The 18,120-nt window shown below is 40.5% G+C and overlaps 1 protein-coding gene across 3 annotated transcripts in view; it reads right to left on the bottom strand.

Moving 5' to 3' along the window:
- Positions 1-12,543, bottom strand: part of LYPLA1 (lysophospholipase 1) — a 40,515-nt gene extending 27,972 nt beyond the window's left edge. Inside the window, exons 1-2 of one of the 3 annotated variants that reach the window (XM_047725262.1) lie at positions 12,307-12,543; positions 11,143-11,174 (exon numbers count right to left, since the gene is read on the bottom strand). In XM_047725262.1, the coding sequence (XP_047581218.1) occupies positions 11,143-11,174; positions 12,307-12,375 (101 nt within the window). In that variant the 5' untranslated portion in view covers positions 12,376-12,543. Of the gene's footprint in view, positions 1-11,142; positions 11,175-11,808; positions 12,072-12,306 lie in introns of those variants that run through there. The other 2 variants (XM_047725261.1, XM_047725263.1) reach the window with 2 other exon arrangements.
- Positions 12,544-18,120: the final 5,577 nt, after the last annotated feature.

The raw sequence follows: 18,120 nt of genomic DNA, 5'->3' as shown, positions 1-18,120 counted from the left end.
CAACAATAATACAATAATAGTAGGGGACTTTAACACCCCCCTCACTGAAAAGGACAGATCATCCAAGCAAAACACAAATAAAGGCCTTAAATAACACACTGGACAAGATGGACATCTCAGATATATTCAGAACATTCCATCCCAAAGCAAGAGAATACACATTCTTCTCTACTGCACATGGAACATGCTTCAGAATAGATCACATCCTGGGTCACAAATCAGGTCTCAACCAGTAACGAAAGACTGGAATCACTCCCTGCACATTTTCAGACCACAATGCTCTGAAGCTAGACTCAATCAACAGAAGAAAGTTGGAAAGAACTCAAATACATGGAGGCTAAAGAGCATCCTTCTAAAGAGTGAATGGGTGAACCAGGAAAGTAAAGAAGAACTGAAAAAAATCATGGAAACAAATGAAATGAAAACACAACTGTTCAAAATCTGTGGGACACAGCAACGGCAGTCCTGAGAGGAAGGTATATAGCAATGGAAGCCTTTCTCAAGAAACAAGAAAAGTCTCAAGTACACAACCTAACCCTACACTGACAGAAGCTGGAAAAAGAACAGCAAAGAAAGCATAAACCTAGCAGGAGAAGAGAAATAATAAAAGATCAGAGCAGAAACCAATGAAATAGAAACCAAAAGAACAGTAGAACAGATCAACAGAACTAGGAGCTGGTTCTTTGAAAGAACTAATAAGATTGATAAACCCCTGGCCAGACTTACCAAAAAGAAAAGAGAAAGGACCCAAATAAATAAAATCATGAAAGAGGAGAGATCACAACTAACACCAATGAAATACAAACAATTATATTATGAGCAAACATATGCCAGTAAATTTGACAATCTGGAAGAAATGGATGCATTCCTAGAGACGGATAAACTACCAAAACTGAACCAGGAAGAAACAGAAAACCTGAACAGACCTATAACCAGTAAGGAGATTGAAGCAGTTCTCAGAAATCTCCCAACAAACAAGAGCCCAGGGCCAGACGGCTTCCAAGGGGAATTCTACCAAACATTTAAAGAAGAATTAATACCTATTTCTCCTGAAACTGTTCCAAAAAATAGAAATGGAAGGAAAACTTCCAAACTCATTTTACAAGGCCAGCATTACCTTGATCCTAAAACTAGACAAAGAACCCATCAAAAAAGAAAACTACAGACCAATATCCTTGATGAACACAGATGCGAAAATTCTCACCAAAATACTAGCCAATAGGATCCAACAGTACATTAAAAGGATTATTCAGGGGTGCCTGGGTGGCTCAGTGGGTTAAGCCTTTGACTTCGGTTCAGGTCATGATCTCAGGGTCCGGGGATCGGGCTCCGCATTGGGCTCTCTGCTCGGCGGGGAGCCTGCTTCCCCCTCTCTCTGTCTGCCTCTCTGCCTACTTGTGATCTCTCTCTCTGTCAAATAAATAAATAAAATCTATAAAATAAAAGGATATTCACCATGACCAAGTGGCATTTATTCCAGGGTTGCAAGGTTGGTTCAACATCCACAAATCAATCAATGTGATACAATACATTAATAAAAGAAAGAACCATATGATACTCTCAACGGATGCTGAAAAAGCATTTGACAAAGTACAGAATCCTTTCTTGATCAAAACACTTCAAAGTGTAGGGATAGAGGGTACATACCTCAATATCATCAGAGCCATCTATGAAAAACCCACTGTGAATATCATTGTCAATGGAGAAAAAATTAGAGCTGTACTGCTAAGGTCAGGAATACGGCAGGGATGTCCATTATCACCACTGATATTCAACACAGTACTAGAGGTACTAGAGGTCCTAGCCTCAGCAATCGGACAACAAAAAGAAATTAAAGGCATCCAAATCAGCAAAGAAGGAGTCAAACTATCACTCTTTGCAGATGATATGATACTTTATGTGGAAAACCCAAAAGACTTCACTCCAAATCTGCTAGCACTTGTACAGGAATTCAGTAAAGTGTCAGGATATAAAATCAATGCATAGAAATCAGTTGCATTTCTCTACACCAACAACGAGACAGAAGAAATAGAAATTAAGGAGTTGATCCCATTTACAATTGCACCCAAAACCATAAGATACCTAGGAATAAACCTAACCAAAGAGGCAAAAAATCTATACTCAGAAAAGTATAAAGTACTCATGAAAGAAATTGAGGAAGACACAAAGAAATGGAAAAACATCCCATGCTCATGGATTGGAAGAACAAATATTCTGAAAGTATCTATGCTACCTAAAGCAACCTACATGTTTAATGCCATCCCTATCAAAATACCATCATTTTTTCCCAAGAAATGGAACAAATAATCTTAAAATTTATATGGAACCAGAAAAGACCTCGAATAGCCAGAGGAATGAGGAAAAAGAAAGCCAAAGTTGATGGAATCACAATTACAGACTTCAAGCTCTATTATAAAGTTGTAATCATCAAGACAGTATGGCACTGGCACAAAAACAAACACATAAATCAATGGAACAAAATAGCCCAGAAATAAACCCTCAACTCTGTGGTCAACTAATCTTTGACAAAGCAGAAAAGAAAGCCCAATGGAGAAAAGACAGTCTCTTCAACAAATGGTGCTAGGAAAATTGGACAGCCACATGCAGAAAAATGAAACTGGACCATTTCCTTACACCACACATGAAAATAGACTCAAAATGGATGAAGGACCTCAATGTGAGAAAGGAATCCATCAAAATCCTCGAGAACACAGGCAGCAACCTCTTTGACCTCAGCCACAGCAACTTCTTCCTAGAAACATCAGCAAAGGCAAGGAAAGCAAGGGCAAAAATGAACTATTGGGACTTCATCAAGATCAAAAGCTTTTGCACAACGAAGGAAACAGTCAACAAAACCAAAAGACAACAGACAGAATGGGAGAAGATATTTGCAAAGGACATATCAGATAAAGGGCTAGTATCCAAAATCTATACAGAACTTCTCAAACTCAACACCCAAAGAACAAATAATCCAATCAAGAAATGGGCAGAGGACATGGACAGACATTTCTACAAAGAAGATATCCAGATGGCCAACACACACATGAAAAAGTGATCCACGTCACTTGGCATCAGGGAAATACAAATCAAAACCACAATGAGATACCACCTCACACCAGTCAGAATGGCTAAAATTAACAAGTCAGGAAACAACAGATGTTGGCGAGGATGCAGAGAAAGGGGAACCCTCCTACACTGTCGGTGGGAATGCAAGCTGGTGCAGCTACTCTGGAAAACAGCATGGAGGTTCCTCAAAAAGTTGAAAATAGAGCTACCCTATGACTCAGCAATCGCACTACAGAGTATTTACCCTAAAGATACAAATGTAGTGGGGCGCCTGGGTGGCTCAGTGGGTTAAGCCGCTGCCTTCGGCTCAGGTCATGATCTCAGAGTCCTGGGATTGAGCCCCGCATCGGGCTCTCTGCTCAGCAGGGAGCCTGCTTCCTCCTCTCTCTCTGCCTGCCTCTCTGCCTGCTTGTGACCTCTCTGTCAAATAAATAAATAAAATCTTTAAAAAAAAAAAAAAAGATACAAATGTAGTGATCCAAAGGGGCATGTGCACCCGAATGTTTATAGCAGCAATGTCCACAACAGCCAAACTATGGAAAGAACCTAAATGTCCATCAACAGATGAATGGATAAAGATGTGGTGTATATATAAACAATGGAATACTATGCAGCCATCAGAAGAAATGAAATCTTGCCATTTGCAATGACATGGATGGAATTAGAGGGTATAATGCTGAGAGAAATAAGTTAGAGAAGGACAATTATCACATGATCTCCCTGATATGAGAAATTTGAGAAGCAAAGTGGGGGGTTTGGGGGGTAGGAAAGGGAAAAATGAAACAAGATGGGACTGGGAGGGAGACAAACCATTAGAGACTCTTAATCTCACAAAACAAACTGAGTAGGGATAGGGTGGCTGAGTTATGGACATTGTCAAGGGTATATGCTATGGTGAGTGCTGTGAAGTACGTAAGCCTGACGATTCACAGACCTGTACCCCTGCAGCAAATAATACATTATATATGTTTCATTTTTTAAAAAATGAAAAAAAAAAAAAGTCTGGATGTTTGGGAGAGCTGATTATTTTGTTAAAGGCTATCCAAGGGGCGCCTGAGTGGCTCAGTGGGTTAAGCCTCTGCCTTTGGCTCAGGTCATGATCTCAGGGTCCTGGGATTGAGCCCCACATCAGGGTCTCTGCTCAGCAGGGAACCTGCTTCCCCCCTTCTCTCTCTGTCAAATGAATAAATTAAATCTTTACCAAAAAAAAAAAGGCTATCCAAATGGCCTGTCAATATAACATATCAACCATAAAAAAAAAAATCTACTAACTGGTGTCCTTATTAGCTATGAGGAATAAAAAAGAAAGGAAGGAAGGAAGGAAGAAAGGAACGGGAAAATAAAACAAAAAAGAAAAGGAAGAAAGGAGAAAAGAAAAGAACAGAACACAGCTAAATAGCAAAAAGGTCATGTCTGAGGGAGGCAGAAGATTGGAAGTATACTGCCACAAGCCGAAGAATGCCAGGAGCCATCAAACCTGGAAAAGGCAAAGGATTCTCCCCTAAAGCCTTTGAGGGAGTTCATATAGTCCTTCTGACACCTTGATTTTGTACTGCTAGCCTATTTAACTGTGCAAATAATTTTCTGTTGCTTGAAGTCATCTAGTTTATGGTTTTTAACTATGGCAGCCCTAGGAAAACAATATACTTCGTGACTAATAACCATTATATGTTTTCCCCCTTAATTCCTCATTCATTTACTTACTCAATGGATAGTTGTTCTACATATCCAGTACTGTCCAAGCCATGGGATGCAGTGTTAAGTTAAATAGAAAATATCTGTGTTCTCAGGTGAATTTTATAGCATGTCAGTTATATATCAAGGAAATTAAAAAAAAAATCTTTGCCTTCATGGAGTTTATATACAAGACAGCTATCCTTATGTCCTTCCATAAATACCACTTTTTGCTTAAACTAGTTGAACAGTTTCTTAGTCCTTATAACTGAATGATCTCCAAATAACATTCTATAATTCTCTTAGTTCTTGATTATAGAAGGACTTGCAAACAAATGGTCGTAAAATATACCCATGTTGCCAATTCAATATTATTTTCAATACTCTCTGTATTGATCTCTCAGTAAGGCTTAATCTACTTAACCAGTTTCTGTCTTTGAAACTTTTGTTTTATTTTTTTTTTCTTCTGAAACTTTGTTTTCTAAGCTTTACAATCTCCACAGCCTAGAAAACTCACACATAGATTGGTAACATAGACCAGTAACTCCTGGAATATATGAAAGGAAGGGTAAGTTTACAAGAAGGCCAAGATCTCCACCTGGCCTTTTCTCCTTTCTGCTCCCCTTAAGTGAAACTGAGTTTTCAGGTGTCAGCTGGGACGGGGGTAAGATGAGGGAGTTGTTACCAGTTTGAAGCAAAGCTGTGGGCTGGGACACCTAGAGGGGTGGGAGGCAATGCCACAGTGCACTTCTGGCCAGAACTGCCAGAACAGAAGCAAGGTTTCTCACAGAATTACAAATATGGAAAGGGGGGGAAGGCTAGAATAAACCCAGTGGTGCTGACTAGAACTGGAGGAATCAGAATACCCCCCCTAATTTTAATATATGAAAATATCTAAATTGATATAGATGTGTGCCTACACATGTACGTTAATGCAGCTACACTCCTGCTCTGTCCACTGAAAGGATCTAGAAGTAATGATTCTACAAATTAGCACATAAAGCACCCAGATATTGGTTCCTAAATATTCTCTACTGAAAGGAACCGGGGCTCTTGAAAAAAAATGGCTGAATCCCAGGACTGAAGCAGGAAAAATATAAGATGATCGTGGAAAAGACCTTGCTGCACTGGAAAGCAAGAAAGTGCTCAAAGAATGATGGGGCATGTCCCAAAGATATCAGAACAGGATGAAGGGGCTTCTAATGGCCAAGTATAGGATGACGTGACCATCAAAAATATGACCGATTTAACGGTTTGTAACCCTCAGAGTAAAAGAGCAATCCAAGAGTCTGTCCTGATTTGACACTAATATGAATAAATGAATACATGCATATATAATAAATAAAGGAGAAGAGAGAGCTGCCAATGAATAAATCTAGAATGAAGGATTTTTTTTTTTAAAGATCATTATCTGGAACTATCACAATAATAGATACAGATAAAAATCATTAATGGACACTAAATCCATAGGTTAAAATTTAGTGAGAAACATGTTTTCATAATATCAAAGCATCTCCCCACAAAATATTTTTAAGTAAGTACCCTTATTAATTTTACTGTGGAGAAACGGGGCAAACACCACCTTAACCAGGTGAAAATATATAACATTATCAGTAAAGGAACGAAAATCAACATAGTGTGCACCTGATACAATCCTCTGAGACAAACATAGCAACATCTCTGTGATATTCCTGTCAAAAAAGCTTAAGTCAGGAGACATCACATAAACCCAAGCTGAAGGACAGTCTACAAAGTAAAGGTCATGCAAGACAAAGACGGCTTTAGACTGAAGGAAACACTAAGGACACATGATAACTGAATGAAACATGTGATCCTGGATTGGATCCTGGGTCCATAAAAGGCCATGACTGGGTCAAACCAAAAAAATGCGATAGAACCAAGAAATTTGATGATAGCATTAGATCAATGGTAACTTCCTGATGGATGGTTATACTGTGGTGATGTGGAAATGTCCTCGTGTTTACAAAATACACACTAAAATTTTATGGAGTAATGAGGCGATATTTCTACAATATGCCCAAATGTTTCAGATATTTTTTTTAAGATTTTATTTATTTATTTGACAGACAGAGATCACAAGCAGGCAGAGAGGCAGGCAGAAAGAGAGAGGGGGGAAGCAGGCTCCCCGCCGAGCAGAGAGCCCGATGCCAGGCTCGATCCCAGAACTCTGGGATCACGACCTGAGCCAATGGCAGAGGCTTTAACCCACTGAGCCACCCAGGCGCCCCTGTTTCAGAAATGTTAATTGGGTGATCTGAAAGGGTATGAAGAGATCTGAACACTATTTCTGCAATATTTATGTAAATTTGAAGTTATTTTTAAAGAAAAAGTTAAAAACTTTAAAACAGGAACAATGATGAAATATAACTCATTACACAAATCTATAGTCTGTATTAAATGGGGAGGGGCAAACTAATAAAGTGTGACAGACTTAGACAATCAAAGCATGTTAACAATTGAGTCAAACAAGAATCACCAATGGATGCTGAAAATATTGGATGAAAGTTTATCATACAATTTACAAAGTCTGAAAGTATTTCCCTACAACTTGCTTTTTAACTACAAAGGGAAAATAACTGCAGCAGAGAAACCTGGAAAATACCACTTTAATCAAGTGATCCAAGTTAGCATCAGTAATGGGACAAAAGCTATCATATGTCTCCTAACATGATGCACTGAACAGGACATATCGCCTATATGGAATTTGTACCAGAAGTGCATAAACTAATCTAATGAATCTAATCATGAGGAAATGGCAAATAAACCTAATCTCAGGGACTACCCTCATCTCTGCAAATGTCAGTGTCATGAAAGACAAAGAAGAGCTGAGGAATTGTTCCTGACTTAAGAGATACAACAGCTAAATGCAAAATGTGTGACTGGGAATGGGATTCCAAAGAGAGCGGATTACTATAAAGGACATTACTGGGACAATTTGCAAAGTTTGAATATGTAGTATGTTAGATGATAATATTAACTAAGGGCTAAATTTCCTGAATGTGATAACTCTTCTGTGGTTACACGAGAGACTCTCCTTGTTCTTAGGGAATACATGCTAAGGTGTGGAAATAAAGGATCAAGGTAGGGGTGACTAGGTGGCTTAATTATTAAGCATCTGCCTTTGGCTCATGTCATGATCCCGGGATCCTGGGATCAAGCTCCGCGTTCGGACTCCCTGCCCTGCAGAAGGCCTGCTTCTCTCTCTCCCACTCCCCCCGCTTGTGTTCCCTCTCTGGCTGACTCTATCTCTGTCAAATAAACAAACAAAAAGAATTAAGGTAACTGCAATTTACTCTCAGGGATTTCAGCAAATACAGTAACACATTCAGTAAACAGAGATCAGTGGATCTGAGTAAAAGGTATTGAGAAATCTCTATTCTTGGAGCTCTTCCATAAATTTGAAAATAATTCAAAATAAAACATTTTTTTAAAGATTTATTTATTTATTTACTTGACAAAAATAAAACATTTTTTAAAATGCTATCAAAAACACATATCTCTGGGTTTTAGGATTTCAACGAATTCTCATTCTCATACTTACAGTTTGAATTCTTTTATAATACAAATATAACATTTTCATAATCATAACAAGTCGGTTTTACTTTAGAAGGAAAACTGTGATCTATCTCATGCCATACAATATAGTCTAAAATATATTAATTTGAGGGCACCTGGGTGGCTCAGTGGGTTAAACCTCTGCCTTTGGCTCAGGTCATGATCTCAGGGTCCTGGGATTGAGTCCCGCATTGGGCTCTCTGCTTGGCAGGGAGCCTACTTCCTCCTCCTCCTCCTCTCTCTCTCTCTGCCTGCCTCTCTCCCTACTTGTAATCTCTCTGTGTCAAATAAATAAACAAAAACTTTAAATAAATAAATAATAAAATATATTAATTTGAATACTAGTTTCACAGTTAATTATACAGGTTACTAGGAACACTTTGGTTGTCATATTTCTTTAAAATAAAACTTTTCAGAGCTTTAAACACTCTACTGCATATGTTGTAGGCTTTTTCAGAATATGCCATATCATATTTCCTAGACACTAAGACATAAGAGGGGAACCACGGAAAATATAGATTTTTAAGGAAAAAAAATCACCACCACAATAAACATACATGTAGTAAAATGAGCACCAATCTCAGAAACTTAAAAATATAAGGAAACGGGGCGCCTGGGTGGCTCAGTGGGTTGGGCCGCTGCCTTCAGCTCGGGTCATGGTCTCAGGGTCCTGGGATTGAGCCCCACATCGGGCTCTCTGCTCAGCAGGGAGCCTGCTTCCTCCTCTCTCTCTGACTGCCTCTCTGCCTGCTTGTGATCTCTCTCTGTCAAATAAATAAATAAAATCTTTAAATATATATATATATATATATATATATATATATAAGGAAAATTACATATTAGAATTGACAAAATAATTATACAGGTCTTTCAATTTTATTTGGCCACCAATTTATTCATGGGGAATCTAAAAGACACAGACCTTGAAACCTAAGGCTAGTTCTACAAAAAAGAACCTTAACCAAAGAAAGGGCAAAAGCGGCCCATTTTAATAGCAACAAACTGAATCACTTAATCCCCATCATCCTCCAAGTTAACCTGACAAACCCAAGTTTGGAACATGGAACAAACTTAGAGTCAGGTTTTCTTCTTCTTCTTCTTCTTCTTCTTCTTCTTCTTCTTTTTTTTTTTTTTGGCCTTTTTTTTTTTATAGAGGGGGAGAGAGAGAAAGAGAAAGATGGGTGGGGAGCAGAGGCAGAGGGAGAGAATCTTAAGCAGGTTCCATGGCCTCCCCCCAATGGAGGGCTTCATCTCATCAGCCTGATTCATTCAGATGCTTAACCAACTGAGCAACCCAGGAATTCTGAGTCAGTTTTTCTTTAGTACTATCTCACATAGTATTTTTAGAAATGGAGACCTTTAATTTTTTATATAAACTTAATTCTTAGTCAAGATGTCATGAATGCTCTTGGTATTTTTAATATCATTTCCTTCATCGTGTTCACTCTCCAATTTCAGTGCTGGAATTTGGCTAATTTGGGGTCCACAAAGAACCTTCCTACACTGAAGCTTGCTTCTCTTGGACTGATTATTCAGGTCTGGATCTCCTTGATGGGAAAGTTACAGGGTAGCAACTCTCTACCAAACTCTCCCTAACTCTCAGCAACAAGGGTTTGGTCATAAAAGAGAGCTTCTCTGAGCCTCTCTTCAATTAAATCGTAAAATAGGTCTGTCATTTTCACAGGACTACCTGATTGCCACTAAGAGTCCCCCAATCTTTTCCCTAACTCCATACAAAGTTATGTGTCATGTACTTCTCCTTAGTAGGCATTAAAGATTAGGAATCACGGGGTGCCTGGGTGCCTCAGTGGGTTAAAGCCTCTGCCTTCAGCTCAAGTCTTGATGCCAGGGTCCTGGGATCAAGCCCCACATCGGGCTCTCTGCTCAGCAGGGAGCCCACTTCCTCCTCTCTCTCCGTGCCTGCCTCTCTGCCTACTTGTGATCTCTGTCTGTCAAATAAATAAATAAAATCTTAAAATAAAAAGATTAGGAATCACTTTTGACAATCTAGCGCAATGCCTCTTTGTAAAGATTTAATAGGGGTTTGGGGGGGTTTTTTTGGCTACTTTATTAAAATGTATTTATCTGCAGTTTTCCTCCAGTTTTGTAATTTCGTAACAACACTTTTGCCAGAGTTTCAAAGAGGAAATAACTGCTTGTTACTGTTCCATACCAATGTGGGGCTTGAACTCACCAGCCTGAGCCCAAGGGCTGCAAGCTTTACCGACTGAGCCAGCTAGGTGCCCTGATAATCACAGCTTTAAATTAAAAACAAAACATCTCAATAGAGAAAAAGCCGAAGGGAAAGACAAATCATCTATCTAAAGTTAGCACAACATAATTCGTTTGATCAGACTCCAAATCTTTCAGTGGCCTCTCCTGCACTTCCACTGCTTTTTTCTTTTAAGGGAATACCTAAGCACTCAATCAGAATGTTGTATACCTCATATTGCTATTACTTCCTTATCAAAATCAACTACTTCTCAACGTGCCCTGAAATTTTAACTCCTGTAGAGCTCTCAGTTGCACACTGTCTCTACAAACATTCTACCCACCTCCAGCATCTAATAACCACAGCAATTCAAGGAGTTTGCAATTTTAATATGTTCCAGGAACATGAGTTGAAAAATGAGAAATTTAAGATGATAAGAGAAAAATTCTGGGAGTTTTCAAAAAAGAAAAAGTTGTTATATTATTATTATTATTATTATTCTTGGATTGTAAGTAGGATTACCAATCTTTTCTACATTCCTAGTGTCCTTAAATAAACTTTTCATAGTATACAGTTGCATAACCCCATTTCATTACTGTAACGAATGTACCTACCCTGTATCTCCCAATCCATGAAGGAAAATCACCTATAAGAGAAGAGGAAAAATTAATAAGCAATGCCTAAATAAACCCACACCGAACTGTTGTTACACACTCAAGCTTTGGTTAAGGTGGATCCTACAATTACAGAGCACTGCCCTCAGCAAGTTAGTTAATCTCTACAGACCTCTTCAATAAAAAAGATCCTTAAGGAACGCCTGGGTGGCTCAGTTGTTTGGGCGGCTGCCTTCGGCTCAGGTCATGATCCCACATCGAGTCCCACATCGGGATCCTTGCTGGGCGGGGAGCCTGCTTCTCCCTTGCCTCTGCCTGCCTCTCAGTCTGCCTGTGCTCGCTCGCTCTCTCTCCCTCTGTCCCTGACAAATAAATAAATAAAAATCTTAAAAAAAAAAAAAAAAAAAAAGATCCTTAACTTCTCTCCTTGAGTTCCTAAGATAATTAACGTTGCGTTTTAGAGCTTAAAGGTCTCAGACATTCGTCAGTGCCAATGATCACCAACCACATTCGAAGAAAAAGAGTTTGTCTCTTTCTAGTCAAACCACTAAAGTCTCTCACAAAAGCTGTAGAAGTTTTCCATCGCAAAAAGGAGGGGGGTGGTTTAAAAACAAGTTTGAGATCCTCATACACAAGTTACATTAGGGGAAAAGAAAAAAACAGCACCTCTGATTTTGTGAGACACGAAATCTTCCAACTTCTTTAATTTAGAACAAGAGTGCAAGGCAAGAAAATCATTCTCTCATCCACAAACGAGACAGAAACACGAGATAAAGCCACCTCGAGTTAGGGTGCCTCTCCACTAACGCCAGCGCCTCCAAGCCGGGGCCGGGGTGGGGGTGGGGAAGGTCCGGGGGTCCCGCGGGCCGCACTCATTCCGCAATGCGGAGGAAGACTCGGGGCCGGGGGCTGTCAGTGGCGGGTGGGAGGGGAGGAGTGGGACGCGAATCCCCCACCCCGGCCGCGAGCCCAGCGCTCTCTCCCGACAGCACCGACCGGCGCGGGGCCAGCCTTCCCCACCTCATCACACTTCCTCCGCACCCCGCAGGGCAGAGCGTCCCCACCCACCGGTCGCCCACCAGCCTGCGACGCCAAACCCGCGCCAAAGGCGGTAGCCCGCAGCGGGCCGAGAGGCCCCTCCGAACCCTACTCGCCGCCACTCACCGCAGCGGTGGCTTTCCGGACGGCGGGCACGGTGGCGGGAAGCGGGGCAGACATGTTATTGCCGCACATACACCAGCTCCACTAACTGCGCGCGTGGGAGCCAAAACGGACAGCGGGCGCCCGGCCCTGGCCCAAGGGCGTGCGAGCGGCGAGTCCCAGCCCGCCCCTCCGGGCGCGCGCTCAGGCGCGTGCGCGCCAATGAGGCGCCGCACCGCCTTGCGCCGGTTCCGCGTGCCCGCGCTTGGAGGGGCCCGTCAGCCTGCCCCGCCCCCGCCGCTCTCTCCTCGGCGTGTCACAATGCCCGGCATCTCCTTCCGCTGATTGGCTGCGAACGAAAACGACCGGAGCTGACCTTCTCCTTCTCCTGCTCGGCAGCCAGCGCTTGCTAGGTGCGGGTACACCCCCCCCCCCCCCCCCCCCCCCCCGCTGGAAGGCTCTCAGTTCTAGGCGGGTTGCGTGGTCCCTGGAGCCTGGCTTTATCATCCGCTCTTGGGGCCGCGTAGAGAAAAGAATTATCCCCAAAGGCAGTCGTATCCAGCCGCAGATACTCCTTTGTTTCCTAATGTAGGGGGTATACTCGTTAGTAAGAGTCAGGAAGAACCGGCCTGAGAAAGGCCCGTCTAGTTTTTGCTTTATTTCCATTCGGGGCTTTACCAGTGTGTAGTTTGGGGGTCGATTCCCCTCCTTTAAACCTCAGCGGGAAAGGAAATCAGTTGCATCGAGGAGCCACAGTTTATGACTGATGGGTATTGACACTGTATTGATTTAAGCGGGAGACTGGATGGCCCCTTTTCTGCACTGGGTGTTGAGGGGGCAGGGAGAGCTCAAAGCACATCAAACAGTAGGATTTGTGAGGGGATAAGAGACTGAAACACTTAAAGGCAAAATGCCCTGACCTTCAGAAGGATTCAGTGGAGAAACTTAAAGGAGGTATACAATCATTAGGGGGTAGTCTAAGGGAAGGAAGTTGGTGATCAAAAAAAAAAGCCTTTAAAAAACTCACTCTACTTTAATTCACATGATAACCAGATGCTGAAGGTTTGGGGAATCTTAATCATACTATTTTTTTATGACTCCTATGGTGGTTTTGAGTGCTGAGAATTCAGAAATGGTAAATTGATGCTGATTTATTGAAAATGGTAATGTGACTTATTTCACCTTGGAGTATATGTGTTTATGTCAGACTTTTAAGTATTTGGTTGTGATATAAACAGAGAAAAGCTATCTGTGGCTGTTACTGTGAACATAACTTGTTCCCTAGAATGCGAATCTTTCTATGATGTGGTATGTAGAGCTCCAGGGGCCACGCATGGGTTCTAACAACTTCCAATAGTGGGGAGTAGGACAGCTCAATTTGATGTATTTCAGTCACCCGTCCCTCTTTCCCTATCCTGCAAGGTTCTCCCAAGTCCTACATTATCTAAGTAACTTTGTGTTCTTTGTGTCTAAGCACCAGTTCTTAGAACTTGTGTTCTAAGTAACTTTGTGATCTCTCTTCCTCAGGTAAGGGAATGAAACAAATATAATTGAAAAAAGACAAAATTATCATTATTTTCAGATGACTATGATGTAGAAAATGGTTGGGGTTTGTAGGAGATGGCCAAGAAAAAATCTTGAGATGGATATGGTGCAAAAAGGTGGGTTTGTGAAAGCCTGGGGAGAGGATTGGGGGGTGGGGGTGGAAGTCGGGGGGGGGGGGGGGGGGGGACTCTAGCTATGGTTAGGAAAAGGTCATTTATTACTCTCTAGTAAAACCCTAGTCATTAGACCCTTCAGATGTATATCAGTAGGTCATATGTTTAGGAAATGATTGCTAACATGTATCTAGTGGTGTAGAGATAAAGGAAGTTTCCAAAGGAATTTTTATATGTTAAAGTAGACTTATAGGATCCTGGGGGTTTGGATAATGTTAAGGAAAGATTGCCTTTTGCCCTTAGCAAAAAATTTTAACATAGAGGCAGCTGAGCTCCCGGAGGGAAGTAACTCTACCGGTTTCCCAGGACTTGTCAAGGGGCTATAGGAAGTAAGGAAACTTAATTTTTTCTTTGCCTTTGTTTCCCACACAAAGGGAAAATTTAACAAAAGCTATTTAAAATTTACAAGAAAATTATGCAATATCACTAATTACTAAATCAATATACAAAAATGAGTAGTTTTTCTAGCTACAAATACTAGCTGGTTAGAATAAGTAATGGAAGAAAAAAATATTCACGATAGAAGTTTTAAAAAATATATTCAGGAAAAATTGGTTAAGAATATACCAGACCTACACCAGGAAAAGCATGAAGCCACCAGCACACAGAAATGTCAAGTAAGTGAATAGGAATGTAAGGGCATATTCAGCCAGAGCATCCCCACCCCAGTGGAACTGCCATTTTGTTGTAAAACTTAAATTGACCCTGCCCCCCCCCCCCCCCCCCCCCCCGAACTTACTTAAAAACAAGTCCCGGAAACCAGTCCCAGGTAACAAAGTCCAAATAAAAGAGTGGATCAGACCAGGTGGAGGTATTCAATCAGTGGGGGTGCATACTGTCTCCTAGCTACCAAGGAGTATGGGCCCTGCCCTTTGGGCACCTTTTGGGCGCCAATTCTAACCAAGGTGATAGGCTGGTTCAAATGTCTACTAGGGTAAATTGTAATTCAATTGGTCACCTAGCATGACTGTGCAGCTTTCTCTGTGTGTTACAATTTCATTGGCCACCTGTGCGTGGCCAGGCCCAACCACATGGCCTTTGTTCTCCTTTGTTCTATAAAAGCTAGTCTGTGAAACAGAGAAGGGTCGCCCTCTCTGTCAGGGGCGGCCCCAACCGGTCTGTTTGACAGTCAGTTTGATTCTTGATGCTTGGCGTGAAATAAAGCTTTGCTTGACTTTCACTTTGTATCAGCCTCGCTCTTTTAATCACGGACCCATTATTGTGGGGCCCAACATTGGGGGACCCAACAGGAAGATACACTAGTATAAGGTTATTAATTTGTTCAGAATTACTACCAATACAATGAACTCCCAATTAAAATCCCAATAACTTATACTGTAATAATTATTTTTTAATAACCCAGTCAAATTTTCTAATTTTATAAAATTATTCTAAAATTCATACACATGGGAGAATAGACATGCAGGAAAATCCAGGAATATTAAAAAAGAAATACAGTAATTCGAGCTACCAACCCTACCAAATATATGACATTGAAGGGGATCAGAATATACCACCCCAAATTATGCCAGTTTGTTATATGAATTATTTTATGTTAAGGGCACCGAGAATCAATAGATGAAGAAAGAAGCCCTCTAGGAGTTTCCTTTATCTGACTAATAACAGAAACTTCTAAGAAAGGACAACTGAGACATCTGGATGGCTCAGTTGATTGGTTGATTATTGGTTTCAGCTCAGGTCAGGATCTCAGGGTGGTGGTATTGAGCCCTGTGTTGGGCTCCATGCTCAGAGTCTGCCTCTTGAGATTCCCTCTCTCCCTCAGCCCTTCCCTCAGCTCACACTGGCATGTGTATGCTCTCTTGCTCTAAATAAATAAAATTTTGCAAAAAAAGAAAGAAGGATGGCCATAAATCTCTTCTTCAGTAGTATTATACCCACAAAGAAGACAAAGTTGGAACCAAAGTGGACTTTCACCAACAAACTTTGCAAAATAACATTTGCCTTCCATTAGTTTGTCCACAGATTTACCTTTCCCTAATTTACTACACTTAGAAGCTCAAAACCCTTTTCCTTTGTCTTGTTATTTCTCCACAAATTTATTTCCCTTTCTTAAAATGGTACATAACCTACATGTCTGACCACCTCTTCAGAGTTTTTTTTTTTTTCCTTAAATGATCTCTAAGACCAATGTGGGGATTAAGCTCAATGACCCCAAGATCAAGAGTTGCATGCTCCATTGACAGAGCCAGCCAGGTGCCCCAACTCTTTTTAGTTTTCTCATCCTTTCTGTGAGCCACCCCCCACATATACATATGAAATAAGCCTCTTTCTCCTGTTAATTTGTCTTTTGTCAATTCAACTTAGAAGTCGTCAGTTACTGAAACTAAGAGAGTAGAGCATAAGTTTTTTCCCTCTCCATCAACATCATCTAAAAGTTACAGTAGTAAATTACCAATGTAAGAAAGTATGAGTAGATTGGATCATTTGCTGAATTCCCTTACTTTTTCGGATATCTTTCTTTTCTTTCTTTCCTTCTCTCTTTCTTTCAAGATTTTTTTTTTTTTTTTTTTTTTTGACAGAAAGAATGAGCACAAGCAGGGTGAGCAGGAGAGGGGAAATCAAGCTTCCTGCTGAGCAGGAAGCCCAATGTGGGGCTCAAACCAAGGACCCTGAGATCATGATCCTAGCCAAAGACAGATGCTTACCCACTTAACTAACTAAGCCACCCAGGTACCCTGCCTGGATTTATTTCTAGAACAGAATTAAATCTCCAAGAAAAAAAAAAAAAGACACACATATATTAAGGGTGACATTTCAAATCAGTAGAAAAATGACAGTTACTCAGCAAATGATATCAGAATAACTGACTACATTTGAGAGAAAATTCAGATGACTCCTCCATTTCTCCTCTTACATCTCCCAGCAAATTCTAGGCAATATCCAGAAGAGTAAATCCAAATAACTAACAAAAGGAAGTACCCAACTTTCCTAATCATGAAAGAAATGCAAATTAGAACAAGTTACTACTTTAGACCAGTGATATTAGAAAGAACAGAACATGGTTCAACTGTGTACACTACTAATGAAAGTATAAACTTGAATGAAACTTCAGAGCAATTTGGAAAGTTCTAGTGAAGCTGCAGATGTGTGTATTGTGAAAATTAGTAACATGAAACCTCACTAAAGTAGAATGGGTAGGTTTTGGCAGGTGGAGCTCTGCCTTAACACTCTAGTCAGTTGCAGATCCAACAGAAGACACAGATTTGACCTTACGGAAACTTCCTCTTGCAGGTGGATACTCCTCTACTAGACCAGCCTAAGGAAGAACTACTTTCTTTACCTTCCCCCTGCCCACCCAATAATGCAAAAAACGCAGAAGACCCTGGAAGTCAAATTCCCAATTTACTCGAACTTTCAGTTTATAACAACCTTCCCAACTTACCTCTTTTCTCCTTAAAAAAGGGCACCTCTTCTTTGTTCCCTGGACTTGCCTATGGTTTTGCCATAGCTTATTTGTCCCAGATTATAATTCTCTTTTATTCCTGAATAAACCCATATTTTGCTGGTAAAATAACTAGCAGTTTCTGTTTTTTTAAGGTTAACAGTAGCTATGACCAACAGCTCTATGCTGGGCATATGTTAGAAACCCTCACATATATATGCACAGAGAGACATATAGGAATATTAAAAGCATCACTTCATAAAGTGAAAAACCAATAATTACCTAAACATTCATTGACTTCATTGACAGGAAAATAGATGAATTTACTATTATATTCATATGATGAAATGTTATACAAAGGTGAAAATGTATGAATGATAGGTAATATGGTGACATGAGCAGATTTCAAAAACAACATTGAATTTTTAAAAAACAAACTACAAACAAAAAATAAAACTCTACAATAAGTTTAAAAAACACACTAAGATACCATGTATTGTTTCTTTCAGCAGTTTTGAGATCTAAAGTGACATACAATGAACTGCACCTATGTAAAGTGTACAATTTGATGAGTTTTGTTTTATTATATACTCCTGTAACTATCACTACAATCAAAATAATGAACATAGCCATTGCACACAGAAGTTCTCTTGGGATCAGGGCGCCTGGATGGCTCAGTCCATGAAGTGTCTGCCTTCAGTTCATTTCATGATCCAG

This window comes from Lutra lutra, chromosome 4 (genome assembly GCF_902655055.1).
Source record: "Lutra lutra chromosome 4, mLutLut1.2, whole genome shotgun sequence".
NCBI classification, from domain to species: Eukaryota; Metazoa; Chordata; class Mammalia; order Carnivora; family Mustelidae; genus Lutra; species Lutra lutra.
Note: the sequence above shows the minus strand (reverse complement) of the source record. Positions and strands in the feature narration are given on the sequence as shown.